Here is a 24606-nt window from a genome sequence, read left to right as displayed (position 1 = left end):
TCTGCCCTTTGCGGGGGCGGTTCCTTCGCCACAGATGCTGTTTGTGAGGGTCTCCTTGGTGGACCCCGCGGACTGAGGAGGAGCTGCAGTGGTTCGGGGTCCTGCGGGAGGGGGTCCCTCGAGTCTTTCGCTGGCTACTCTCTGGGAGTTGAGCGGCCCTTTCGCCCTTTCTTCGCACCCCGGTTTTCAGAGTTGTAGGAAAGGCTCCTAACGGCGGAGTGGGAGCCCGCACCCCCAACTCTGTGCCTATCTTGGGCGCAGGGTGGGTGTTCCCTCCCCGGTCTCTGGGGAAGCAAGTCTAACAGCCTTCTCTCCCTGTGCTGCTCTGACGTTTGGTGTAGGATTTCCAGGGTGTCTGCAGAGGATTGAGGGGGTTGTCCCAGCAACAGCGTGGCCGCCTCTCCAGCCTGCTACAGTGATTTGCAGGATCCTTCTCTACTTAGGGGTACACGGTCTTTTAACGAATCCCTCATTTATCATAAGATCCTGTCCTTACCCTTGCCCCATGACCTCGGCCCCACACCCATCTTCTCTGGAGCACAGGAGTGCCCCCAACTCCCCCAAATCAAGTGTGCCAGCTGTGGGTTAGGTGAAGGGAAGAGCCCACAAGCATGGGTGGGAGGTTTCTTGCGCTCAGTGGGAACACGGCTGTCTGGAGCTGCACTATCTAGTACAGTAGCCAATAAGCACGTGTGGTATGTTATCTTATTTAACTTTTTATTTTGAGGTTATTGTACATTCACAAGTAACTGTGAGAGAGGTCTATATTCTCAGCCTCTCAGCCTTTGCTCAGCCTCCCTGATGGTGACATCTCGTGTGACTAGCACACTGTCCTATCCTAGACCTTATCGGGTGTCAGCAGCGTTACACACTCATTCGTGTATGCCTAGGTCTGTGCGGTTGTGTGACCACCAACTCAATCAAGGTGCAGAACAGTTTCGCCTTTTCATCCTAGGATCCTTCCTACTGCCCTTCACAGCAGCTGTTTAACCAGGGAGGACTGATTGGTTAACATGAACGTTAAAGATTCAGTTCTGTGCTCATTGGCCCTCTGCAGAGGGTGGCTGCCTCCTCACACACACAGCTCCAGAGAATCAGAGGCCTCAACAAGGCCCAGGGTAGGTCTGGAGGACAGGCCCTCACCAGGCCTCATCCTGCAGTCCTGGGCTGCTGGCATTATAGAGGCTGCCTCTGCCTTCCCTGGGATGTCAGCCTGCCTGTCTCTGCTGGCTACACTTGGCAAAGAAGGGGTGCTGCCTCACACCCCAAGCATGGATTCAAGTTCAGATGCAGCAGATGCTTGTCTGGAGGTGAGTGGCAGAGCTAGAGTTTTGGTTGAACTTGGAAGGGCCACACTGACCTGGGCCTTACTGGACTTGCTGTTGTGCCCTCCCCACCATGATGGGGCTGAACTTACTGCTTGTCCAGAGGGTCCCTGTGGCTCTTCCTTCTGTGCACAGCCTCCCACTTACCCACTTTATGGTTAATGTTTGTTACTATGGCATCTATCTCTATAGGGAGATGCTGTTGTCAAAATACAGCAAAGCCTTATGACAGCCTAAATGTAGCACCATAACACCATGGTTTGGTTTGTGGGGAAAATGGTGTCTGGGGGGCTAAGTCCAGCCTCAGTTCTGCCACCTACTGCATTTGTGAGCTTTTGGGCAAGTCATTTACCTTTTCCAAGCATCAGTTATGTCATCTGTAAAATGGGCATGATACCTTTTCTGCTTACTTCTCAAGATGAAATGCATTGAATACAAGAGCACTTTGAGTTAAATACTGCAGGTCAGAATTCTTTGGCATTTTAAGATATTGGGTTGGAAAACTGCCTTAGGTTCTCTCAGAATTTTTGCCATTAACCATTTGCCACAGATGGTCAGTTCCCAGTGCTTAGGGACAGGATCCTGGTGTGTGTGTGCAAGGGGGCATATGATCTTGATTTTGACTTGGTGGCTCTTCCCCATTTTGCAGCCCCTTATACTTCTCCAAACATTTTTACCTTAATTCTAGAGATTCATCTGTTCCTCACCACACCAGCAGCAGTATGTACTTGCGATTGCCTAGTTCTGTTTGTGGGATCACCTTTTTTCCCCACTTAGCTTTGACTTTTGCCTCTCCTTCCACAGGAGCTGCAGTGGAGAGGGAGGAACTATGCAGATGTTTAGGGTGTTTCAGGTGGGGGAAGGCAAGAGTCCTTGGCCACCTTAGAATGTAGCAGAAAAGCCAGTGCTGGGATTGGAAGGGTTTTACAGGGGGCAGCAAACGGAGATGAATTTTCATATGAGGAGAAGACAGCAAGCACCATGGTGCCACTATGAACTTAGCAACGCCTTTAACTATATTAGTATTTCGTCCATTCCCATGTTGTCTGCATAAACTTGAAAAATCCAGAGAAACACAGGTTATCCCCTCCCAGCAGTGTGCTCAGCCTAGAGCCCTGAGTTCCTTCGGACTCGAGCATAGATGGCCCACTGCTCGTGGCCTCGGCCCATGCTTTCTTTGGCCTGTGTATCCCTAGTTTGTGGCTTCCCCTACCTGAAATGCTTTCTCTGAGAATCTGCCCTATCCTGAGGACCTTCTGAGACAGCTCCCTCTTCTACAAAGTCATTCTGGATGCCTGTGCCAGACCAAGCTTTCTCTGTCCGACCCCTTATTGGTATTTCTGGTCAGCTTATTGGCACTTGTCATGATGCTGGTGCCACGGTTATGTTCGGCACAGATTGTCTGTCGTGTTGATTATCTGAGGGAGACGGTTTTCATCCCATTTGTGCTTCCTTATTAAATGATGTTGGGGCTTTTTTTGGATTCTAAGCAAACACAGTGCCATCGTGTCATCATAGGAAATTTAGAAACCACAGCCAAGCACAAAGGAGGACAAACACCATTGGTAGCTCTCCTGTCCAAAGGTGAGCCACTGTTAAATGTTGCCTCTGGCCTTCTGGTCTTTTGTGTGCATGTATGATGCACGCAATTTTGTGTTACAGAATTTGGGTCAAATAGGCATGTCATGGTGTAGCCAGCTTCCGCCTCCAACTTATCATGTACTGCAAATGTTTTTCATGTCATTAATATTTTTAGAAAACAAAGAAATGACTGCATTGTATTCCTGCTCCTGTCTAAACCATGACTAACCAGTATCTTAAGTTAATCCCAAGTTTTTCCATAGTAAACAGTGCTGCAAATAGTATCTTTAAGTCTTTAAATAAAGATTATATATAGAATATACACATATAAAATATGTAAAGGTTATTGATTATATTAAACCACTGCAAAATTCTTACTGATCTTTAGAACAAATTCCCAGAAGTGACATTACTTGGGAAAGGTATGTACTTTTAAAGGCTTTGAGTACGTATTTCTACTTTTCTTCTGGAAAGTTTATTTTACCAATTTATAGATGCTGTTTCATATCTATTCATTCATCTGTCTCTTTCTCCCCATCCCTTTCTTCTTTCCTCCTCCTAGCACTGGACATTTTCTCATTCTTTCCCAATTAGATAAGTGAAATGGTATCCCATTGTTTTAATTTGTATCTCTTAAGTTATTAGTGAGTTAAAAATTTCATATTTATTGGCTATTTGTATATTTATTTTTAACTGCCTGGTTTTGTCCTGAATCCTTTTTCTCTGTTAGTTTTCTTGGGAGTTAATAAATATGGGAGCTTCTTGTTCACAGTGTTTCCAATCCGTACAGATGGTGCTGAGGGTGACTGGCTCTGAGAGTGCTGTGACCTCGCCCCCAGGCATTAAACTTGGGCCCTCCAGGATGACAAGGGTATGAGGAGCCTGTTGGTGGGCTGGCCGATGCACTGGCTGGCCAGGTTCTGCTGGGGACAGCCAGGCAGGCAGTGTTTTATGTTAGTATATCTCCTCTGGTCCCCAAGATCTTATTGCTGGCTGAGGCCATTGGCTGCCATGGTGCTGCAGGAACTTGCCCTTCCAGCTGTGTGATGTGCGACAGCCGGTGGGATGGAGCTGAGGCCAGGCCTCCCCATTGGGTGGCTGACACTTGCCTCCTGTGGGCCAGTTGAGAACTGCCTGGACATGGTTTGACTCACCTGTGTGTGTCAGCTACGCCCTTTTAAGACTTTAGTTTTGTTGTATTTGTGCATGTCTGTGCTTAAACAGGTTCGGTGACTTGATTTGGGAAGTCACATCTTGTGGAGACTTACCAGGGACCCAAGTGCGGAGTCAGCCTGGGGGGCACTGATGGCGTCACTGCCCCCGGGGAGGCTGCCCATTTCTTGTAGGTCTGTGGCCTGTGAGAAGCAAAATTCTCTGATGGCCTTCCAGGGGGCACCCCAGCTAGCCAGGGGGTAGAGCCCTTTCCTAGGACCCATGGCATTTCAGATAGAAGGCCCTAATTTTAGGGAAGTGAAGCAATATCAGGGAATGGGAGATGCAGCCATTCAAGGCCTTAGAAGCTCTGGCGTTTGTGAATCATGTCCAGAACTAGTACAAAGAGGAGAGGCATCCTGATCCTTTCCTGTAAAGGGGTCTCCATGACCTTTAGAAGCAGCAAGAAGGGAGCCTGGCATGACAGCAGCAGAACCTCCCAGGTGGTTAGACTTGTTCACCTGGCTGCTTACATGTCAAATCCACTTCCTCTGGGCAAATTTCTACTGCACCGTGACCCTGGGGAACCATGGGAGGCACATGGTCCTGTGTAGCCCCCAGCCTCTTCCCAGCACGCACCTGCAGCCCTGCTCTGAGGCCCCCAGGCCAGACGTTGCCTGCTGTGCAGAGGTTGTGTTCCGAAGTAGTAATAACATTTACTTGATGCCCCTACAATATATGTGTACATATGTGCCAGGGACCGTTCTAAATACATTGCAATTGCAGATGGTTCACTAATACCCATCACCATCCTGTAACGTGGGTTTCTTTGTCACACCCATTATACAAATGAAGAGGAAACTGACTCACAGGGCGCTTCACTGACCTGCCCAAGGTCATAAAGCTCATAAGAGGGGTCGGAACCCAGACAGTCTAGCTCCAAAGTCTAGAATGGGAACCACAGTTGTCCATGGCTGCTGGAAGGGGGCTCATGCCCCTCTCAGAATCCAACAAGCTGTGAAATCCAAAGTAGAACATGGGTACACACATTCCCAGCTCACCATGCATAGGATGAGAGACCCCCTCAGCTACCTGAATCTGGAGCTTGCAAGAAACAGCTGGGAGGGTTAGTCTTGTGTTTTGTGGGAAGAAATCTTATTTTTCTTGCATCACTGTAGAAGGTTCTTGCTGCATGGCCTCAAGGGAAGTCCTCTATTCAGTAGCTGTTCTTTCAAAGTCTGATCTCATCCATGCATTTGTTTACTCATTTACTGAGCAACTATTGTGTGTCAGGCATAGGGCTTGTGCTGGGGTAAAACTTACAACATCCCTGCCTTAAAAACACCAGTGAAGTTTCAGTCAGGTAAGTGGGCAGATTTGGGTGGAGTGTCCTTTGTCTTGATAATCAAATATCACCGAATCCACAGCTTCACATCTCCTTGAAATCAGAGGTTTCCGGTGCAGCCCAGTCATCCCAGCACCCAGCTCTGATAGTCTCTGCATCGGCAACAGTGATGCCTGTGTGAGGTGGTTTGAGATTCTAGGTCTCCGTAGCTCCCAGAAGCAGGTGGGGTCCAGTCCCCACTTGTCCTTATTTGGGGTTCTTTAATCCTCCCCACATGTTTTTGGAGGCCAGTTCAGAACCCTAGCCACATTTCTCAGTGGCGTGCTGTGTAAGGAAGAGGGGAGCATTGGAGGTGGGAAGAGCAGTGCTTTGTTAGTGGTACGGACACAATCAGTGTTCCTTGGGTTCAATTCAGATGAAAAACAAGTGGGTTTTCCTGGCAGCTACTGGTTCAGAAATGGTCTGTTAAGCAAATTTAGAAAATAACTACTTTTTGAGGAAAGGGACAACTACTTGTACTTTTGAGTTGGTGCTGGAGCAAGTTAGGACTTTTGGGGACTATTGAGAAGGGATGATTAAATTTTGCAGTGTAATAAGGACATGAGATTTGAGGGGACAGGGAGAATGTTATAGCTTGGATATTTGACCATCCAGACCTCATGTTGAAATTTGGTCCCCGATGTTGGAGGTACAGCCTAAATGGAAATGTCTGGGTCATGGTGGTGGATCCCTCATGAATGGCTTGGTGCCATCCTCGTGGTAGTGAGTGAGTTCTTGCTCTGTGAGTTCTAGCAAGAGCTGGTTGTTAACAAGAGCTTGGCTCCTCCCCCGTTGCCTCCTCTCTTGCCACATGATCTCTGCACAGGCCGGCTCTTCTTCCACCTTCCACTGTGAGTAGAAGCAGCCAGGCCGGGCGCGGTGGCTCAAGCCTGTAATCCCAGCACTTTGGGAGGCCGAGACGGGCGGATCACGAGGTCAGGAGATCGAGACCATCCTGGCTAACACGGTGAAACCCCGTCTCTACTGAAAAATACAAAAAATTAGCTGGACGAGGTGGCGGCGCCTGTAGCCCCAGCTACTCAGGAGGCTGAGGCAGGAGAATGGCCTAAACCTGGGAGGCGGAGCTTGCAGTGAGCTGAGATCGCGCCGCTGCACTCCAGCCTGGGGACAGAGTGAGACTCTGTCTCAAAAAAAAAAAAAAAGAAGCATCCGGAAGCCCTCCCCAGAAGCGGACACTGGCACCACGCTTCTTGTACAGTCTGCGGAACTGTGAGCCAGATAAGCTTTTCTTTAGCAGTTAAAATATATTGATCCATTGATTTGCCAGTTGGCTTATTGCCGGGGCATCCCTGAGAGGCGTTGGTGGCCTTGCCCTCTCCATCGCTGTGAAGGTAAGTGGCGCTAGTGCTGTGGGTGGGGGGAGAAGGTGAGGTACTTTGGAAATTAAGAGCCCCCATAGCTATTTCTGTTGCTGTTGGCACCTCCTGAGTTTCTCAGTGCTCAGAGATAGACCAGGAACCTGCTTGTTGATCCTCAGCTCCTGGGGTGCTTGTGCCCTTTCCTTGTAGACCAAACTTGTCCAATCCATGGCCTGTGGGCCACATGTGGACCAGGATGGCTTTGAATAATGTGGCCCAACACAAATTCATAAACTTTCCTAAAACTTTATGAGTTTTTTTTTTAAGCTCATCACCTGTCATTGGTGCATTTTATGTGTGGCCCAAGATGATTCTTCTGCTTCCAGTGTGGCCCCGGGTACCCCTGTTGTAGACCATCAGCCCTACACACTTCCGCTTGCAGAGCTGCCTGGGCACACTCAGGTGCTCCAAGGACCAGCCTGCTGGGAATGGGGTGGCTGGACCAGGGCGCTTCTGGTACAGCTGTGTCATCAGGTACCTTTGACCCCCTCTTCTCCCTGCTGCTCCCATGTTCCTGGGGTCTGAGGACGTGCTCTCCTGCACCCTGGCCCCTGCCCAACCTCTCCCTTATTCTCCCTTCACATCAGTCACCCATCCCGTGCTTCATAGACAGCGGCAGAGGAGTCTAAGAGGGTACAGCTCCACTCCCCAGCCCCAGCCAAAGCAGATCTGCTTTGTTTTGAGGTACATGTGTAGCATTTTACTTGAGGGGGAAAGAAGGCTTTCGCTGCTTAAAAAGTTTGAAAACCACCATAGTGCAGGATGCTTTCAGCCTGGGCACTGAGGCCCTCCCATATGGCCCATGTGAAACTACTAGTTTGTCTGTCACCTCCCACCTCCCCCTGCCCCTCCCCCCCATTCTGTGACCTCCCAGCAAACTGATCCTGTCCTACTTTGGCCAGTGGAAGTTCAACCTTGCCTCCCTGCCTCAGGGCTCAAATCACTGCCTGTTCAGGAAGCTGTTGCAGACCCCCTTAGCCCAACGACAGTGTCTGCTGGGTTCGGTGAGCGTATTACAGTGAAGTACTCTCATCTTAAGTGTACGGCTTGGTGATCAAGATGCGGAACATTCCAGCATCCAGGAAGGTTCCTTCACGCCCTCTTCTAGTGAGTACCTACCCCCGAGGTAACCACTATTAGGTCTCTATCACCAGACCAGTTTTCTATCATTGAGTTGAGCACTGTCTGTCTTCTCTAGTTCAGTGTCATATCTGCACGATCCATCTGTGTTTATGTATCAGTAAACCTTATTTCTGATGGAGATTTAGTATTCCATTGTGTGAATGAGCTTAGGTGTGTCCTGCTGATGAGGTGGGGGCTGTTCCCAGCAGATGTTCTAACCCATGTCCTCTAGTGGCCACATGCACATGCTTCTCTTGAGCACATAACATGCTTGCTGTTTTGACTACTCACACGGACACTCATGCTAATGATCTTTAGCCACTTAGGATGATGGCTTTATTTATGGGATGGGTCTTGTTCTGTTGCCCCAGCTGGAGTGCAGTGAAGCAATCGTGGCTCACGGCAGCCTCGACCACCTGGGCTTCAGTGATCCTCCTGTCTCAGCCTCCTGAGTAGCTGGGACTACAGGTGCACACCACCGTGCCCCACTAATACTGGCTTTCAGTGATGCAAGTGTGCCCTATGGGGGTGATCTCGGTCATTGATCTTACCTATGACTCAGCATTGGGGTTGTTCCTGGTTCTGGTGTACACAGAGACTGTGACCCCTGTGTGGGTTTGGGGTGAGGCAATTGTAGGTCCTGGAGGCCTTGAACCACAACTTATTAGCTATTTGTTGATTAATCAAAATCAGAAAAGATCCTTTATCTTACAGAATTTAAGGTCCCTACTGCTGATGTGTGAAGGGCTTTCACAGCCCTTCTTCTAATTCTGTAGTTTGATTGGCTGCTCTTATGCATTTCCTGGCTTTTCTTGAGTTCACACCAGCTGACCAATCTCTGGGGCCCCTCTGGTGGGCAGGATGTTGTGGGAGAAGCTGGGACCTGCGATGAGAACAGGCCTGGCACTGTGCCAGAGGTCCCAGGACATCTCTGTGCCGGGGCTCTTTGTGTACAATGAAAGTTGGACAATCTTTCTTGGAAAACGTGCCTGAGCTTCACGTGTGGAATGAAGACCTCACAGCAGCTTCACTCGTGGTGAGCTGTGGACACCCGCAGGGCCAAGAGCTTCCACTCCACCTTCAGCCTGGGAGGTGTGCCTGGCTTGCCTGGCTGGCAGCTCATCCCTTCTGCACTCACAGGAGGGTGTTCGTGAAGCCTTTGTGTCTCGAGGGCCGTCAGAGCACTGTGTGAATTTCTCTGCTCCTCCTAAAAGCCTGCCTGCTGAGTGGGTGCATTTATTTTCTGTCTTATCACATCAGTACAAGCGTACTTTTGACAAGTACGCTTGTCAAAAGCTAGATTATAAATCAGTCAGTTCTGTGGTGTCAGATCTCTCTTTTTGCCTTGGCTTCTGAGACAGGATGGACCGTATGCCTATGCGTGAGCCCTCAAGAAGCCTCTTTCTGGGGACCTGAGCTTGGGTGTGAGGCCCCTGAGGTTCCTGGTTAAGGCGTGAAAGAGGAGTTTGGGGCTGTTACAGCTGTCATTTTTAGGTGGTCAACTGTTCCAGAGGATTTGGAAACAAAAGCAATGTTAGCACCTGTGTCCCATGGCTCAGGGACCTCCATGACTGGCTTTCCACCCACAGTCCTGACCTCATGCCTTGCTGGTGTCTGCAATAATACGGGGTGTTTCTTTGGGACAAAATAAACTTCTCTGCCTTCAAAGTGGTCCCTCATGAGGGGGAGGAAGTGGCACTGACCCCCGTGGCCTGCAGTCACCTTGGGCCCATCAGCACCTGTACTGGTGCAGGGATGAGAGGGAGTGCAGGCCCAGCTGTGGGGGCAGGCCTCCTGGGCCCTGTGTGAGACCCGCCTGTTCTAGTCACCGGGCTGTGCGGTGGTGCATGAGTGATTGGTGCTGAATGTTAAGTCCTGTACCTCCTCAGGTGGCTTTGCTTTGTTTACGAACTTTGCATGAATGTTCTCCTTTGTCAGAGGTGGGATAGTTTGCCTGGAAGGTGACACTGTGTGTCTGCATGGACAGGAGCAGCAGACATCAGAGAGATGCAATTGAGATAAATGGTATGTTGACTAAGCCCCACTCCACTCCTCAGGATATGGGCAGCTGGGGTCCCTGCATGCATGGAGGTCTGTCCCTTGAGGGTCTCACATTGAGGAGGCCCCACTTCCCTACTCTGGAGTTGAGCAGCCCCAGGTCCCTGTGTGCGTGGAGGTCTGTCCCCCAGGAGGGTTTACCTGTGAGCCAACACTCACCTGTCCTGCACCGCGAGCTGGTAGCAGTTCCCCAGGGATGTGGCCCCATGGGTCGTAGGAAGGACACCACTCAGGGATGGGCTGCTTCCTAAATGCCCTCATGCATCCCAGACCCTCTCCTCAGCTACCTGAGCCTCTGATCCTGCCCATGAATGCTGGTGTGGGCATGTTTGGCCCTGTGTCCAGTCTGTCTGGTGGAGATGGGGCAGGTGCAGTGATATAGTTTGGCTGTGTCCTCACCCAGATCTCATCTTGAATTGTACTCTCATAATTCCCGCATGTTGTGGGAGGGACCTGGTGGGAGATAATTTGAATCATGGGGGTGGTTCCCCCACACTGTTCTCATGGTAGTGAATGAGCCTCAGGAGATCTGATGGTTTTATCAGGGGTTTCCACTTTCACATCTTCCTTATTTTCTCTTGCGGTCGCCATGTAAGAAGTGTCTTTCACCTCCCACCGTGATTCTGAGGCCTCCCCAGCCATGTGGAACTGTAAGTCCAATTAAACCTCTTTTTCTTCCCAGTCTTGGGTGTGTCTTTATCAGCCGTGTGAAAATGGACTAATACAGTAAATTGGTACCAACATAGTGGGGTGTTGAAAGATACCTGAAAAGATACCTGAAACTGTGGAAGCGACATTGGAACTGGGTAACAGGCAGGGATTGGAACAGTTTGGAGGGCTCAGAAGAAGACAGGAAAATGTGGGGAAGTTTGGAACTTCCTAGAGACTTGTTGAATGGCTTTGACCAAAGCCGTTAATGATGTACACAATAAGGTCCAGGCTGAGGTGGTCTCCGATGGAGGTGGGGAACTTGTTGGAAACTGGAACAAAGGAAAGAGACTGTTTGCATTCTGCCCCTGCGCTAGAGATTTGTGGAACTTTGAACTTGAGAGGGATGATTTAGGGAATCTGGTGGAAGAAATTTCTAAGCAGCAAAGCATTCAAGAGGTGACTTGGGTGCCATTAAAGGCATTAATTTTTTTTTTTCTTTGGACGAAGTCTCGCTCTTGTCCCCCAGGCTGGAGTGCAGTGGCGCGATCTTCGTTCACTACAACCTCCGCCTCCCGGGTTCAAGCGATTCTCCTGCCTTAGCCTCCCGAGAAGCTGGGATTACAGGTGCCTACCACCACGCCCGGCTAATTTTTGTATTTTTAGTAGAGACGGGGTTTCACCATGTTGGCCAGGCTGGTCTTGAACTCCTGACCTCAGGTGACCCACCCACCTCAGCCTCCCAAAGTGCTGGGATTACAGGCGTGAGCCACCGCGCCTGGCCAGGCATTCAGTTTTATAAGGGAAGCACAGCATTAAAGTTTGGAAAATTTGCAGCTTGACAATGTTATAGAAAAGAAAAACCCAATTTCTGAGGAAAAATTCTTGCCGGCTGCAGAAATTTGCAAAAGCAAGGAGGAGCCAAATGTTAATCCCCAAGACATTGGGAAAATGTCTCCAGGGCATGTCAGAGACCTTCATGGCAGCCCCTCCCATCGTAGGCCCAGAGGCCTAAGGAAAATGGTGGTGTTGGCCGGGCCCAGGGTCCCTGAGCTGTGTGCAGCCTAGGGACTTGGTGCCCTGCGTCCCAGCTGCCCCAGCCATGGCTGAAAGGCGCCAATGGAGAGCTTGGGCCGTGGCTTCAGAGGGTGCAAGCCCCAAGCCTTGGCAGCTTCCATGTGGTGTTGAGCCTGAGGGTGCAAAGAAGTCAAGACTTGGGGTTTGGGAACCTCTGCCTAGATTTCAGATGTGTGGAAATGCCTGAATGTCCAGTCAGAAGTCTGCTGCAGGGGCTGGATGCTCATGGAGAACCTCTGCTAGGGCAGTGCTGAAGGGAATTGTGGGGTTGGAGCCCCCACACAGAGTTCCTACTGGGGCACTGCCTAGTGGAGCTGTGAGAAGACCCAAAGTCCTCCAGACCCCAGAACGGTGGATCCACTGACAGCTTCCACTGTTCTCCTGGAAAAGCTACAGACCCTCAATGCCAGCCCGTGAAAGCAGCTGGGAGGGAGGCTGTACCCTGCAAAACCACAGGGACACGGAGCTGCCCAAGGCTATGGGAACCCACCTGTTACATCAGTGTGACTGGATGTGAGACCTGGAGTCAAAGGAGATCATTTTAGAGCTTTAAAATTTGACTGTCCCGCTGGATTTCGGACTTGCATGGGCCCTGTAACCCCTTTGTTTTGGCCGGTTTCTCCCATTTGGAATGGCTGTATTTACCCAATACCTGTACCCCCATTGTATCTAGGAAGTGACTAGCTTGCTTTTGATTTTACAGGCTAATAAGTGGAAGGGACTTGCCTTGTCTCAGGTGAGACTTTGGACTGTGCACTTTTGGGTTAATGCTGAAATGAATTCAGACTTTGGGGTACTGTTGGGAAGGCATGATTGGTTTTAAAATGTGAGGACATGAGATTTGGAGGGGCCGGGGGAGGAATGATATGGCTTGGCTCTGTGTCCCCACCCAAATCTTATCCTAAATTGTACTCCCATAATTTCCATGTATTGTGGGAGGGACCTGGTGGGACATAATTTGAATCATGGGGGCGGTTTCCCCCACACTGCTCTCGTGGTAGTGAATGAGTCTCACAGGATCTGACGGTTTCATCAGGGGTTTCTGCTTTTGCATCTTCCTATTTTCTCTTGCCACCACCATGTGGGAAGTGCCTTTCACCTCCCGCCATGATTCTGAGGCCTCCCCAGCCATGTGGAACTGTAAGTCCAATTAAGCCTCTTTTTCTTCCCAGTCTTGGGTATGTCTTTATGAGCAGCGTGAAAACAGACTAATCATGCGGGGAGCACAGGCCCAGGACTGCAGGCCTGGCCACCTCATCCACTTTGTCAGCAGCCCCGCAGTAGACTTTCTGCAGTGGAGGTCAGAGGACTCCTCCTAGTGACCCTCCCCACCCACCCTCGTCCCTGGTGTGGACATCACCTAGCAGAGGCCTGTTGAATTGTGTGGCTTGAGGGGCGGGGGCAGAACCTACCACTGTTTATCTCCACCCAGAGCTGCGGGCTCTGGTCACACTCAGCACAGCTTTTCGCTCATGGAATTATTAAAAGATTATTTCATTTTTTAAAAATGCCCTGAAAACAGCCACCTGCCAGCAGTGAAGGGACAGGCCTAGGAAAGCAGTGGCTTCTACTCAGAGATGAGGGCTTGTGGTTCAGCTGCAGGAAGGCTGAATCTGCCAGCAGCTCAGGCCCACAGTGTGAGCCCAAAACAGGTTTACTATTCTGCACTATTATAATTCCACACATGCAAGAGGTCTCCCTTTACTGTGCTTGCAGCTTTGGGTTTTTGAGAAGGGCTCAGCAGCCATCCCTGTGGATGGCTGTGAGATGCTGAACCCATCTCTAGGCCTGGGGGAGAACAAACAGCTTGGTGAGCAAGTTGAACGCGTGAATTGCTCCCATTGGCTGGGGTCTTATTCTCTCACCAGGGCCTATGTTGAGCATAGAACATGTATTCATATTAGATTCACGCCACTACTCTGGGATGAATGTTTTTATCCATTTTACAAAGGGGGGAACAGGATCAGAGAAGTTAAATAAATTATCCAAAGCTACACAGCCAGTACAGGTGAGGATTGGAACCCAGGTGAGTCCACTCAGAGCCTGGCTCTTTGCAGCTTTGCTATGTTATCTGTCTGTATTTATACAACTCCAGTGACCCAGTCTGCATCCCCTCAGCCCCTCCCAGGGGGCAGCACAGCTCGGATGCAAAACTGCCTAATTCCTCCATGTATCATGAGCTAAAATGGGAATGGGACCCCACTTTCTTCCACAGCTGGAGTTCCAGGCATCTGCCTAAGTGAATTACCTTTCAGGAAAGTCTTGTGAAGGCAGGGACAGATGAGCAGCCTGTGCTCGTGCCTCACACACTTGGGCCCAGGCCAACCCCCTAGCACCCCTCTCCTGGCCCCACGTCTCAGCACTAGAGTCTCCTGAGCCCTCACTTGTTTCTGAGGTGGACCTGGCCTGTTCATCCTGCTCCCTTGCTGATGGGCCATCCTTGTCCATTCCCTCCGTGAGGGGCATCTCCTCCCACCTGGGGTGTTCCTTCCCACAAAGGGCACCCCTTGTACCTGACCTTCCATTTGGAATTCTCTCTCCCATCATTGTAGCTCTTTAGGTCTTTTCAAAATTGCCTTCTTGAATTCAGCCTCAGCTCCTCATTTACTAGCCTTGTGACTATGGGCAGGTTATTAAACCCCTCTAGGTTTCAGTCTCCTCATTTGTAAAGTGGGAACAATGACACCTCCCTAGGGTTGCCATCAGGATTAAAGAGAGCATGCACACAAAGCTTGGCACAGACTCTGTCTTCTCTCCTGTACGGTAAATCCCTTCTGGACAGAGACCACGTTCATAGACCTCCGTGTCCTCCACTCCTACCCCTCCCCAACTTCTACATTTAGCAGGGCTGGGTGCGTCGGTGGAGAACACATGCATGAACCAGTGGCAGGCCCTCTGCAGGGACTGTCTCTGCTCAGAGGGGACCACCGGGTACAGTGGGTTTAGCCATCACCCTGGGCAGTCTGACACGATGCTCGTCTGGGCAGTTCTGCGAGTGCCAACGGCTGGGCCATCATCACTCTGGATCTTGGGTGGACAGCACCTGGGCGGGCGCCAGGCTCCACCTCATCTGACTCATGGGTGTGTGGCCCGATTTTAAACCGTCCCAACGTGTCAGCCCAGGAAGTCATTCCGTAGCAAACAATGCCGAGTCCCACACTCTCACAGGTTCCTCATTAGGATGTCCGCCTGTATTTCTTTTAAGACCCGTTGCACTCTCTTTTCCTACATGGAGTTCTTTCTGTGTTTCTTAGTTTCCTACAGGACACAGATGTGCACATGTGCTCCCTGGCTTGAAGGTCCAAGGCGGCTCATGTTTGCCATGCACACGCGCGAGCTCCTTTACAGCTGGAATGTGCCTGGGCTTGGATGGTAGGCCAGCATCGCCATCCCCTCCCAACAGACCCTGCTCTAGGCCAGGGGCTCTGACAGTCTAAGCGAGTCTCAGCCCCTGCCAGTGAGTGGTTTAGAGCTGTGCGTGTGACCCCACCCTGACAGTGAGACTTGAGGGTCTTCTTCCTCCGATGTGGTGATACTGTGACCCTATGACCCACCTGGATGCGTGGGGGAATGTGGGAGACACCTGAAGGCCCCCAGCACGTCCTGGAGCCAACTCCTGTGTCAGCATTTCTCTGGAGCATCTCAGACACCCACAAGGTCCTGCTTGCCTAGCCGCCCACACTGCCCTCCTTGTTCCTGGGGCTGTCCAGGCTACTTTGGTTGTGCCATGGGATGAAATGCTCTCTGTCCTCACGCTTCACCCAGTTATTTCCACTCCTTGTACACGCAGTTTAAATTAGGGCCTGTGGTTTACAGTTTTTGTTTGCATATCTCAGAGTTTGCAATTACGTATTTGCATGTGTGATTATTGTTTAACTTCCGGCTTGAGCAAACCATCAGCCACATGAAGATAGGTCAGTTGTGCAACCTTTAATATGCACGTGAGCCCTGACTCTCGTGAGCGTGCAGGTTGGACTCCAGGTCTGGTGTAGGGCATCTCCAGCTGGCTCCAGGGAATGCTTCTGGTTCAAGGAACGTCCTGGAGGAGCAGGAGATCGAACTTTCTGAAATGACCTTGCCTGGGCCCAGCCCAGAGGTGCTGATTCCTTGGCCCCAGGGGGCTCCTGGCTCAGACAGGACTCCCAGCCCAGGGGCCTTGCCCATCTGCGCTGTGTTGTGCCAAAGTAATTCCTGACCTAATTGGGACCTCACTGTAGATTTGGCGTTGTGTTCTTATGTGTGTGTTTTTAAATTTACTATATTGTAAAGGCTTCCTTGAGCCCTTAAACCCTTTTAAAATGGCACTTCTGGCCAGGCATGGTGGCTCACACCTGTAATTCCAGCACTTTGGGAGGCCGAGGTGGGAAGATCACGAGGTCAGCCGTTTGAGGTCAGGAGTTCAAGACCAGCCTGGCCAACATGGTGAAATCACATCTCTGCTAAAAATACAAAAATTAGCCAGGTGTGGTGGCGTGCGCCTGTAGTCCCAGCTACTCGGGAGGCTGAGGCAGGAGAATTGCTTGAACCCAGGAGGTGGAGGTTATGGTGAGCAGAGATCACGCCACTGCCCTCCAGCCTGGGCAACAGAGTGAGACTGTCTTCAAATAAAATAAAAATAAACCCACTTCTGTTAGCTTCATCGTATCTCGACCTGGAAATGTGCTTTCATGTGTTTGATGCACTTAGTATTTCCATTTGTCACAATTGTAAGTATTTTGATGAGCATTTTCTGTGGGAATCTCTTGTCTCTGTTTCTGATCGCCTGCAGTTGTTCACTGTTCTCACCTGTAGGCCTGGGGTGGGGACCTTAGATGCGAGGCAGGCCCCTGGGGGTGTGAGGCAGGTCCTTGGAGAGGGGCCTTAGATGGGAGATGAAGTCTGTGAGCAGGGGATGGGGCCTCAGTGGGCAGGGCCTTAGGTGGGAGGCGCAGTCTGTGGATGGGGGCGGGGCTTCAGGGCTGCATCTTAGGAGGTGCAGTCTGTGGGCTTGGGGCCAAGACCCTGTGGTGTCTGGGACCTTAGATAGAGACAGTCTGCATGCCCGGGGGCAGGCCTGGGGTGGGCGGGCCTTGTTGGGGTGGGGACCCCTCGCTGACAGTGTGAGCTGTAGGGGCACTTGGTGCCTGAGACTCACCCAGCAGCGCTGGTTGAGGAAGCTGGGGGTCAGTGTAGACGGGCCTGGGGTGGCCTTGTGCATGTGGCCTGTGTTCCCCAGGACTGTGTGTCCGGGAGCTCCCATCCCCTGGCCTCCCCTCCGCTCACCTCCCCTCACCTCCGCACGGCACCTTCCGCAGTTTTCACTTGGGGTCTCACTGCTCGCTGCCGTCTCCCCCGTGGGGTGCCGCTTCCTGAGCACCAGGTAGGGCCCTTTTCCTGCTGTGCTCAGAGGCCTTGAAACCGCTCCTCGATGAACAAGGTGGGGCCTGCCTCATGCCGGTCACCTGTCGTTTAGTAAATGTTTTTAGTATCTACTGTATACTAAGCTCTCTTGGGGATAAAATGGAGACCACATTTTTCTTTTACTGTACAGCCCAGCACAGGAAAATATGGGTTCAATGAGTAAGTTTCTACCTGACTCAAAGAAGTGAGTTCAAATACAGACGTGGCCACTCAAGAGGACACTGCTGTGAACCTCCTGGCCTTTCTGAAGCCCTGGTGGCCTGGTGGTTCCCGGGGTTGCCGTCTCGTGAATGGGGTTTCTCAGACGTTCTTCTCTTGCTAGGGTCTGTTCTGCTGAAGGGAAGGATGTGGGATGGGGAGTGGGTGGGAAGTCCTCAGACTCTCAGGAGAATCCACCTGCCTGCAACAGACGCAGCGCCTGCCATGCAGTCACCAGTGTGGAACACCACCCAGTGTGTGTGACCCGGTGGCTCCCACCCAAGTCTGACCAGAAGAAGGGGGGAGCTGGTCAGAGCAATTCAGTGCTTTCTTCTTGAGTCATTTGGAAGCAAAGCCTTTTGCAAGAAAACACAGCCTTGCTTCTTGTCACCGTGTGCAAGTATTCTTTGAAACATTGCCTCTCTGTTTTTGCTGTTTGAAAACATCTTCACCTGCGTGCTGACATTTGGCTCCAGATGGGGAAGATTATGGCAAATGCGGTGTCTGCAGGACCGGACTGGTGGGACTCATTGCTCCATAAGGGACATGGAACACATTTCATGGCAAACCTTGTCCTGTCTTTCTGTTTTGTGACATTGTCAGCCAATGTCAATTTAATACAATTCTAGAGTTTCATTTTAAAACTGGTCAAGCCAGGCCACGCCTGTCATCCCAGTAATTTGGGAGGCTGAGGCAGGAGGATCACTGGACCCCAGGAATTTGAGACCAGCCCTAGCTACAGGGTGAGACTCTGTCTCTACAAATATTTATTTATTTATTTATTTATTTATTTATCTATTTTAATTAGCTGGGTGTGGTGGTTGTGAGCTTACAGTTTTAGCTACTGGAGAGGCTGAGGTGGGAGGATTGCTGGAGCCTGGGAGGTTGAGGCTGCAGGGAGCCACCGCTGCACTGCAGCCTGGGCAAGAGACCCTGCCTCAAAAAAGCAAATAGGCAAAAAAACTGGTCAACAGGTTTAATTCATTAATTCCGTAGATTCAAGTGCCTGCTGTGTGGCTGTAGTCAGTGGTAAGCTGCAGCAGTTTCCTGCCACTTGTAATATGGCAATTAAAAATTTTAAGTTTGTGGCTGCTTAGGATCTGGGAGGTGACCTGTTCCTCAGCAAATTTTGACTGATAAATTAATGCCTGGGTCTTCAGCCTAGTTCTTTCCTGGCCAGTGTGACAAGGGTCTGTCCCGTCTTTGGGGGCACATTATAATCATGAGACATCATCTTTCTCCAGTTCAGGGGCAGCTGTGAATCAGGGGTGCTGCCCCAGTAGAGCTATGAACATCCAGCAAAAGACTGTTTTCAAAATATACCAATTAAGTGAAAAGAGCATGAAGTAGACCAGTGTGGGTAGTGTGCTACCATTGTTTAGAAAAGAGGGAAGATAGAGACAATTCACATTTATTTGCCTTCACATGCATAAGGTATCTCTGGAAGGGCACATTAAGAGCTGAAATCTCATGCCTGTAATCCCAGCCCTTTGGGAGGCCAAGGCGGGCGGATCACCTGAGGTCAGGAGTTCGAGACCAGCCTGACCAACATGGAGAAACCCCCATCTCTACTAAAAATGCAAAATTAGCTGGTGCTAATGGTGGTGCATGCCTGTAATCCCAGCTACTCAGGAGGCTGAGCCAGAATTGCCTGAACCCAGGAGGCAGAGGTTGCGGTGAGCCAAGATTGTGCTATTGCACTCCAGCCTAGGCAACAAAGAGAGAAACTCCATCTCAAAAAAAAAATGCTGAAGTCATTGGTTACTTGTGGGGAGGGGGCTGGGTAGCTGGAGATTTCACTAAATAGCTTAATGTTGAGCTATGTGGTTATATAGCCGTATTCAAATCATAAAGAAAAATATAACAGTGTGTGATCCTGATTTTTTAAAAACATACGTGTTAAAGAAGCCTGGAAGAATGTCTTCCTACACATTAGAGTGGCTTTCTTTCTGGTGGGGTGATGTGCACAGTTAGACGTCCGTGTGTGGGGCCCTTGTGAGCGGCCCAGAGATGACTAGGTGTGCTCTGATCTTCTTGTCCTCTGGCAGCACCTTGGGTGTCACACTAGACCTGGACTTCCCTCTTTGTATGTCTTGTACATGTGGGAGGGGGCATCTACATTGAAACTTGCTGGTTTCCCCAGGATGGCTACTCTCCCCAGCTTCTCCGACTACTTCAGGCAACACTATCTTGATTTGGGTGCAAAAGAGAAGAAGAATGCTTTTAAAAAACACAAGAGTATTTTGAGGAAATGACAAAGGACAATAGAAACGCAGTGTCAGAAACATTTGCCCTTCAAGTTTAATTTTGCTTTTTTGTGAAAACCAGCCTGAAGGAGCGGGGGGAGGTTAACTGGGAGGGAACTGAGTCGGGCACTGTGGCAGAGAGTGAGCAGGATAACTGTGAATGGGGCATTCAGTTGTCTGCTTCTATAAAGGGGACGCTACATCTCCCAAGTGGCTTAAAGATTAAAAATAATATATGTGCATCTCATGCCCCAAGCAGCTATGAGAACTTCATCATGGCATGGGCCTTTGCGTGACTGATGGAAATGGCCAAGAGCTTCCCTCCCCTTGGTTTGTTGAAGAACAGCACATGGGTCCAGCCCCTAAGGGTCCTCCCTAGTATGAAAGGACTAGGTGACAAGAAGACACTGTTAAAATTCTCCTCTTCATTATTTTGGACCTTTTGTAAAGGAAAAGCAGACATGAGTCCAACATGCAGGTGATGGCTGCTTCGTGCGTAGACTGAGAAACGGTGCGGCGGTTCCTTGGGGATGGTTCTGAGCCAGAGCTGCACCTTGATCAGCAGAAGCGTGACATCCTAAAGTTTTTAAGTGAATAGTAGCTGACTTGAGTTTAACATGAAACCAGCAGGGGACTATGTGTTCAGTGGTAAGAAGAATGCCTATACAGTTGGAGCACTGGGCCAGAGTCAGGAAATAAGAGTCTCATTTCCAGCTGGAATCAAGTTTATCTGTGGCTTTTGGGCAAGTCTCTCACCCTCTCTGAGCCATCAGTGCAGGGGCTTGGATGGTCACTTTCTTTTTTTTTTTTTGAGGCGGAGTCTTGCTCTGTCGCCCAGGCTGCAGTGCAGTGGCGCGATCTCGGCTCACTGCAAGTTCCACCTCCCGGGTTCACGCCATTCTCCTGCCTCAGCCTCCCAAGTAGCTGGGACTACAGGCGCCCGCCATCACGCCCGGCTTATTTTTTGTGTTTTCAGTAGAGATGGGGTGTCATCATGTTAGCCAGGATGGTCTTGATCTCCTGACCTCGTGATCCGCCTGCCTCGGCCTCCCAAAGTGCTGGGATTACAGTCGTGAGCCATGGCGCCCAGCCTTGTATGGTCACTTTCAATTGGGAAGCTTATGATTTAATTCAGGGCATGAAGACAGATATCCAGCTTTGAAGTACACACAAACATGAGCACTGTTTGTGCCGTCAGTGAGAGAAACTCACATGATCAGGAGGTTTGTCCAGAACATACTGAATCAGGACCCAGGCAATCCGGCAGGCCAAAAGGATTTTGGATTTTTGTTTTAGACAGAAAAAGAGTTTTATACCTTCTACAGTCATTCATGCCCTGATTTGTTAAATGTATGGTAAGTGTTGATAGACCTCTTAGGTATCAAGAAAAGTTTATGTTTGTAATATCTTTTAACCTGGAAGGTAAGACATAATCGTGTTAATGGTGATGAGTTATCCTTCAGTATAGAAGTTGAATGATGAGAATAGACGTATATTGCCAGAGCCCTGTGACTCTGGAAATATCATTCATGTACAGTTTTGGTTTCCGAATTAGAGAAGAAGGACTGAGGACTTTTGTAGTTTGGGGTCAGGGTGGAGACAGGCATGTGAGGGAAGGCAAGTTCTACCCTGTTCAGAGTGCCTGCCCTTTGTCCTCCTTACCCAGCCAGCACTGTTGGGTCCATTGTAACTGGAAAAGCCAGCCCTGCCAGCTGGGTTGGACCAAACCTCGTATCCTGTGCCTCCTCTGTAAGGCCCAGCAGTGATGAGGCACGAGCCTTCCCTGAGTTCTTAACTCTTCGTCTTCTAGGTGGGTGGTGTGCTTGCAGCAGATGCTGGTCCCTTGGAACATCCTGTTTGCCTGCAGCAAAAGCAGAGTCTCCACTGAGTGCCTGCTGGTGCCATCCTCGGGGTTTTCATGTTTCTGAACATGGCTTCTAGTTAGCCTTCAATTGCTGGGTCATGTGGTAACTCAACATTTTAAAGAAATGCCCGACTGTTTACAAAATCATTTGAACCATTTTACATTCCTACCAAAAATGTGTGAGGGTTCAGATTCCTACACGTTCTTATCAGCATATTATCTTTTTTATTACAATCAGCCTGGTGATCCAAAGTAGTAACTCCTATGCTTTTGATTTGCATTTCCCTAGTGACTAAGGAGGTTGAGCATCTTTTCCTGTGTTTTTTGGTCATCTGTGTATCTTTTCTGGAGAATGTCTATTCAAATTATTTGACCATTTTTTAATGGGGTTGTCTTTTATTGTAGAGTTTTAAGAGTTTTCTTTTAATATGCCTTATCAGAGGCACAAGTCCCTTATCAGAGATCAGATTTGCAAATACTTTGTCATTCTGTAGATTACCTTTTTACTTTCTTCATGATGTTCTTTGAAGCACAAATATTTTTAAGTTTAATGAAGTCCATTTTATCTATTTTTTCTTTTGTTATTTATGCTTTTGGCATCATATTTAAGAAATTATTGCCTAACTCCAGTAATGAAAATTTCTGTGTATTTGTCTAATAGTTTTATAATTTTAGCTCACATTTAGTCTGTAATCCAATTTAGTTACTTTTTAGATATGGCATGAGGTAGGAGTCCAGCTTTATTATTTTGCATGTGGATATGCAGTTGTCCCAGCACCATTTGTTGAAAAGACTGTTTTTTCCTCATTGAATTGTCTTAACATTCTTGTTAAAAATAAATTGATTACCAGGTGCAGTAGCCTATGCCTGTAATCCCAGCACTCTGGGAGGCTGAGGCAGGTGGATCGCTTGAGTCCAGGAGTTCGAGACTAGCCTGGGCAATATGGTGAAACACTGTGTCTACAAAAAAATACAAAAATTAGCCAGATGTGGTGGCGTGTGCCTGTAGTCCCAGCTACTTGGGAGGCTAAGGTGAGAGGATTGCTTGAGCCCAGGAGATGGACATTTTAGTGAGCCAAGATCATACCACTGCACTCTAGCCTAGGTGACAGAGCAAAAAAAATGAATAAATAAATAAATTGATGACAAAGGTAAGGTTTTTTTCTGTACTCTCAATTCTATTCCCCTGGTCATTTGTATGTCTGTATGTTAGTTCTATGTGTAACTTTTGAAATTGGGAAGTGTGAGTTCTTCAATTCTGTTTTTCATTTTCAAGATTCTTCTGGATATAGTGAGACCTTTGAATTTAGGATCAGCTTGCTGATTACTACAGAAAATGCAGCTAAGATTCTGATGGGGTTGTACTGAATCTGTAGATCGATTTGGGGAGTATTGCCGTCTTAACAATATTAAGTCTTCCAGCTGGGTGCCATGGCTCATGCCTATAGTCCCGACTCTTTGGGAGGCCAAGAAAGGAGGATCACTTAAGCCTAGGAGTTCGAGACCAGCCTGGGTAACAGAGGAATTACCCCATCTCTACAAAATTTAAAAAAAAAAAAAAAAAAGAATTAGCCAGGTGTGGTGGTGCATGCCTGTAGTTCCAGCGACTCGGCAGGCTGATGCAGGAAGATCACTTAAGCCCAGGAGGTTGAGGCTGCAGTGAGCTGTGATTGCACCACGGTATTCTAGCCTGGGTGACAGAGCAAGACTTCATTTAAAAAAAAAGAAAAAAGAAAAAATTAAGTCTTCTAATCCATGAGCATGAAATGTCTTTTCCATTAATTTAGATCTTCTTTATTTTTTCAACAATATTCTATAGTTTTCAATGTATAAATCTTTCACTTATTTTGTTTATTCCTATTTTATCCTTTGTAATGCTATTGTTAATGGAATTTTCTTAATTTTTAGATTGTTCATCACTACTGTTTAGAAATACAGTTTATTTTTGTGTGTGGGTATTGTATACTAAAACCATGCTGAACTCATTTATTAACTCTAATAAGGTTTTTTTTATGGATTCCTTAGGATTTTCTATATACAAATGCATATCATCTGTGAATGGAGATATTTTAACTTCTTTCATTCCAATCTAATGTCTTTTATTTTCTTGGCTGTCCTGGGTCGAAACTATAGTACAATGTTAAATAGATGATGTAAAAGTAGACATTCTTGTTTTGTTGTTGATCTCAGGGGAAATCATTGTCTTTTAACCATTAAGTATGATGTTGGCTGTGAGTTTTCATGGATATTCTCTGTGTAGGATGAAGAAGTCTCTTTCTATTCCTAGTTTGTTGAGTGTTTTTAATCATAAAAGGGTGTTAGATTTTGTCAAATGCTCTTTTTGTATCTATTGACATGATCATATGGCTTTTGGCCTTTTAATATTGTTTATTACATTGACTGATTTTGGAATGTTAAACCAACCTTGCATTCATGTGATAAATCTCACAGGTCATGGTGTGTGGTCCTTTTTATATGTTGCTAGATATGGTTTGCTAGTATTCTCTTGAGGATTTTTCTATCTCTATTCATAACAGATATTGGACTGTAGTTTTCTTTTCCTGTGATGTCTTTTTCTGGTTTTGATATCAGATGAAAGCTGACCTCATAGCATAAATTGGCAAGTGTTCCCTCTTATTTTTTGGAAGAATTTGTGAAGGTTTGATTTTGATTTTGTGAACACTTTGTGTAATTCGCCAGTGAAACCATCTGGGTCTGGACTTTCTTAGTACAGATTCAGATAATTCAGTCAAACGAGATGATTTAATATCTTGTTACAAATTTATTCAGATTTTCTGCTTCTTTTTGAGTCAGTTTTGGTAGTTTGTGTATTTTTCTAGGAATCAGTCCATTTCATCAAGGTTATCTGATTTGTTGGCATGCAGTTACTCATAGTATTCCTCTATGATCCCTTTTTACAATAAAATTTTATTTTCGAAAAGTTTTAGGAAGCTGAGACAGGCAGATCACTGAAGGTCAGGAGTTCAAGACCAGCCTGGACAACATGGTGAAATCCCATCTCTACTAAAAGTACAAAAATTAGCCGGACATGGTGGTGTGCACCTGTAATCCCAGCTATTTGGGAGGTTGAGGCAGGAGAATCACTGGAACCCAGGAGGTGGAGGTTGCAGTGAGCCAAGATTATACCACTACACTCCAGCCTGGGGACAAG

General features: G+C 48.4%; 1 protein-coding gene across 1 annotated transcript in view; it reads left to right on the top strand.

The window, feature by feature from the left end:
- The first annotated feature begins 4211 nt into the window (after positions 1 to 4211).
- Positions 4212 to 24606, top strand: part of LOC105535098 — a 64829-nt gene continuing 44434 nt past the window's right edge. The window contains exons 1-6 of the mRNA XM_011974102.1: positions 4212 to 4318; positions 6731 to 6794; positions 7174 to 7295; positions 7696 to 7825; positions 9084 to 9223; positions 21381 to 21468. Of these exons, the coding sequence (XP_011829492.1) occupies positions 4212 to 4318; positions 6731 to 6794; positions 7174 to 7295; positions 7696 to 7825; positions 9084 to 9223; positions 21381 to 21468 (651 nt within the window). The remainder of the gene's footprint in view (positions 4319 to 6730; positions 6795 to 7173; positions 7296 to 7695; positions 7826 to 9083; positions 9224 to 21380; positions 21469 to 24606) is intronic.

This window comes from Mandrillus leucophaeus, unplaced genomic scaffold, assembly GCF_000951045.1.
Source record: "Mandrillus leucophaeus isolate KB7577 unplaced genomic scaffold, Mleu.le_1.0 Scaffold1411, whole genome shotgun sequence".
In the NCBI taxonomy this organism is placed as follows: domain Eukaryota; kingdom Metazoa; phylum Chordata; class Mammalia; order Primates; family Cercopithecidae; genus Mandrillus; species Mandrillus leucophaeus.
The sequence above is the reverse complement of the archived record's forward strand: the minus strand, read 5'-3'. Positions and strand labels throughout refer to the sequence as shown.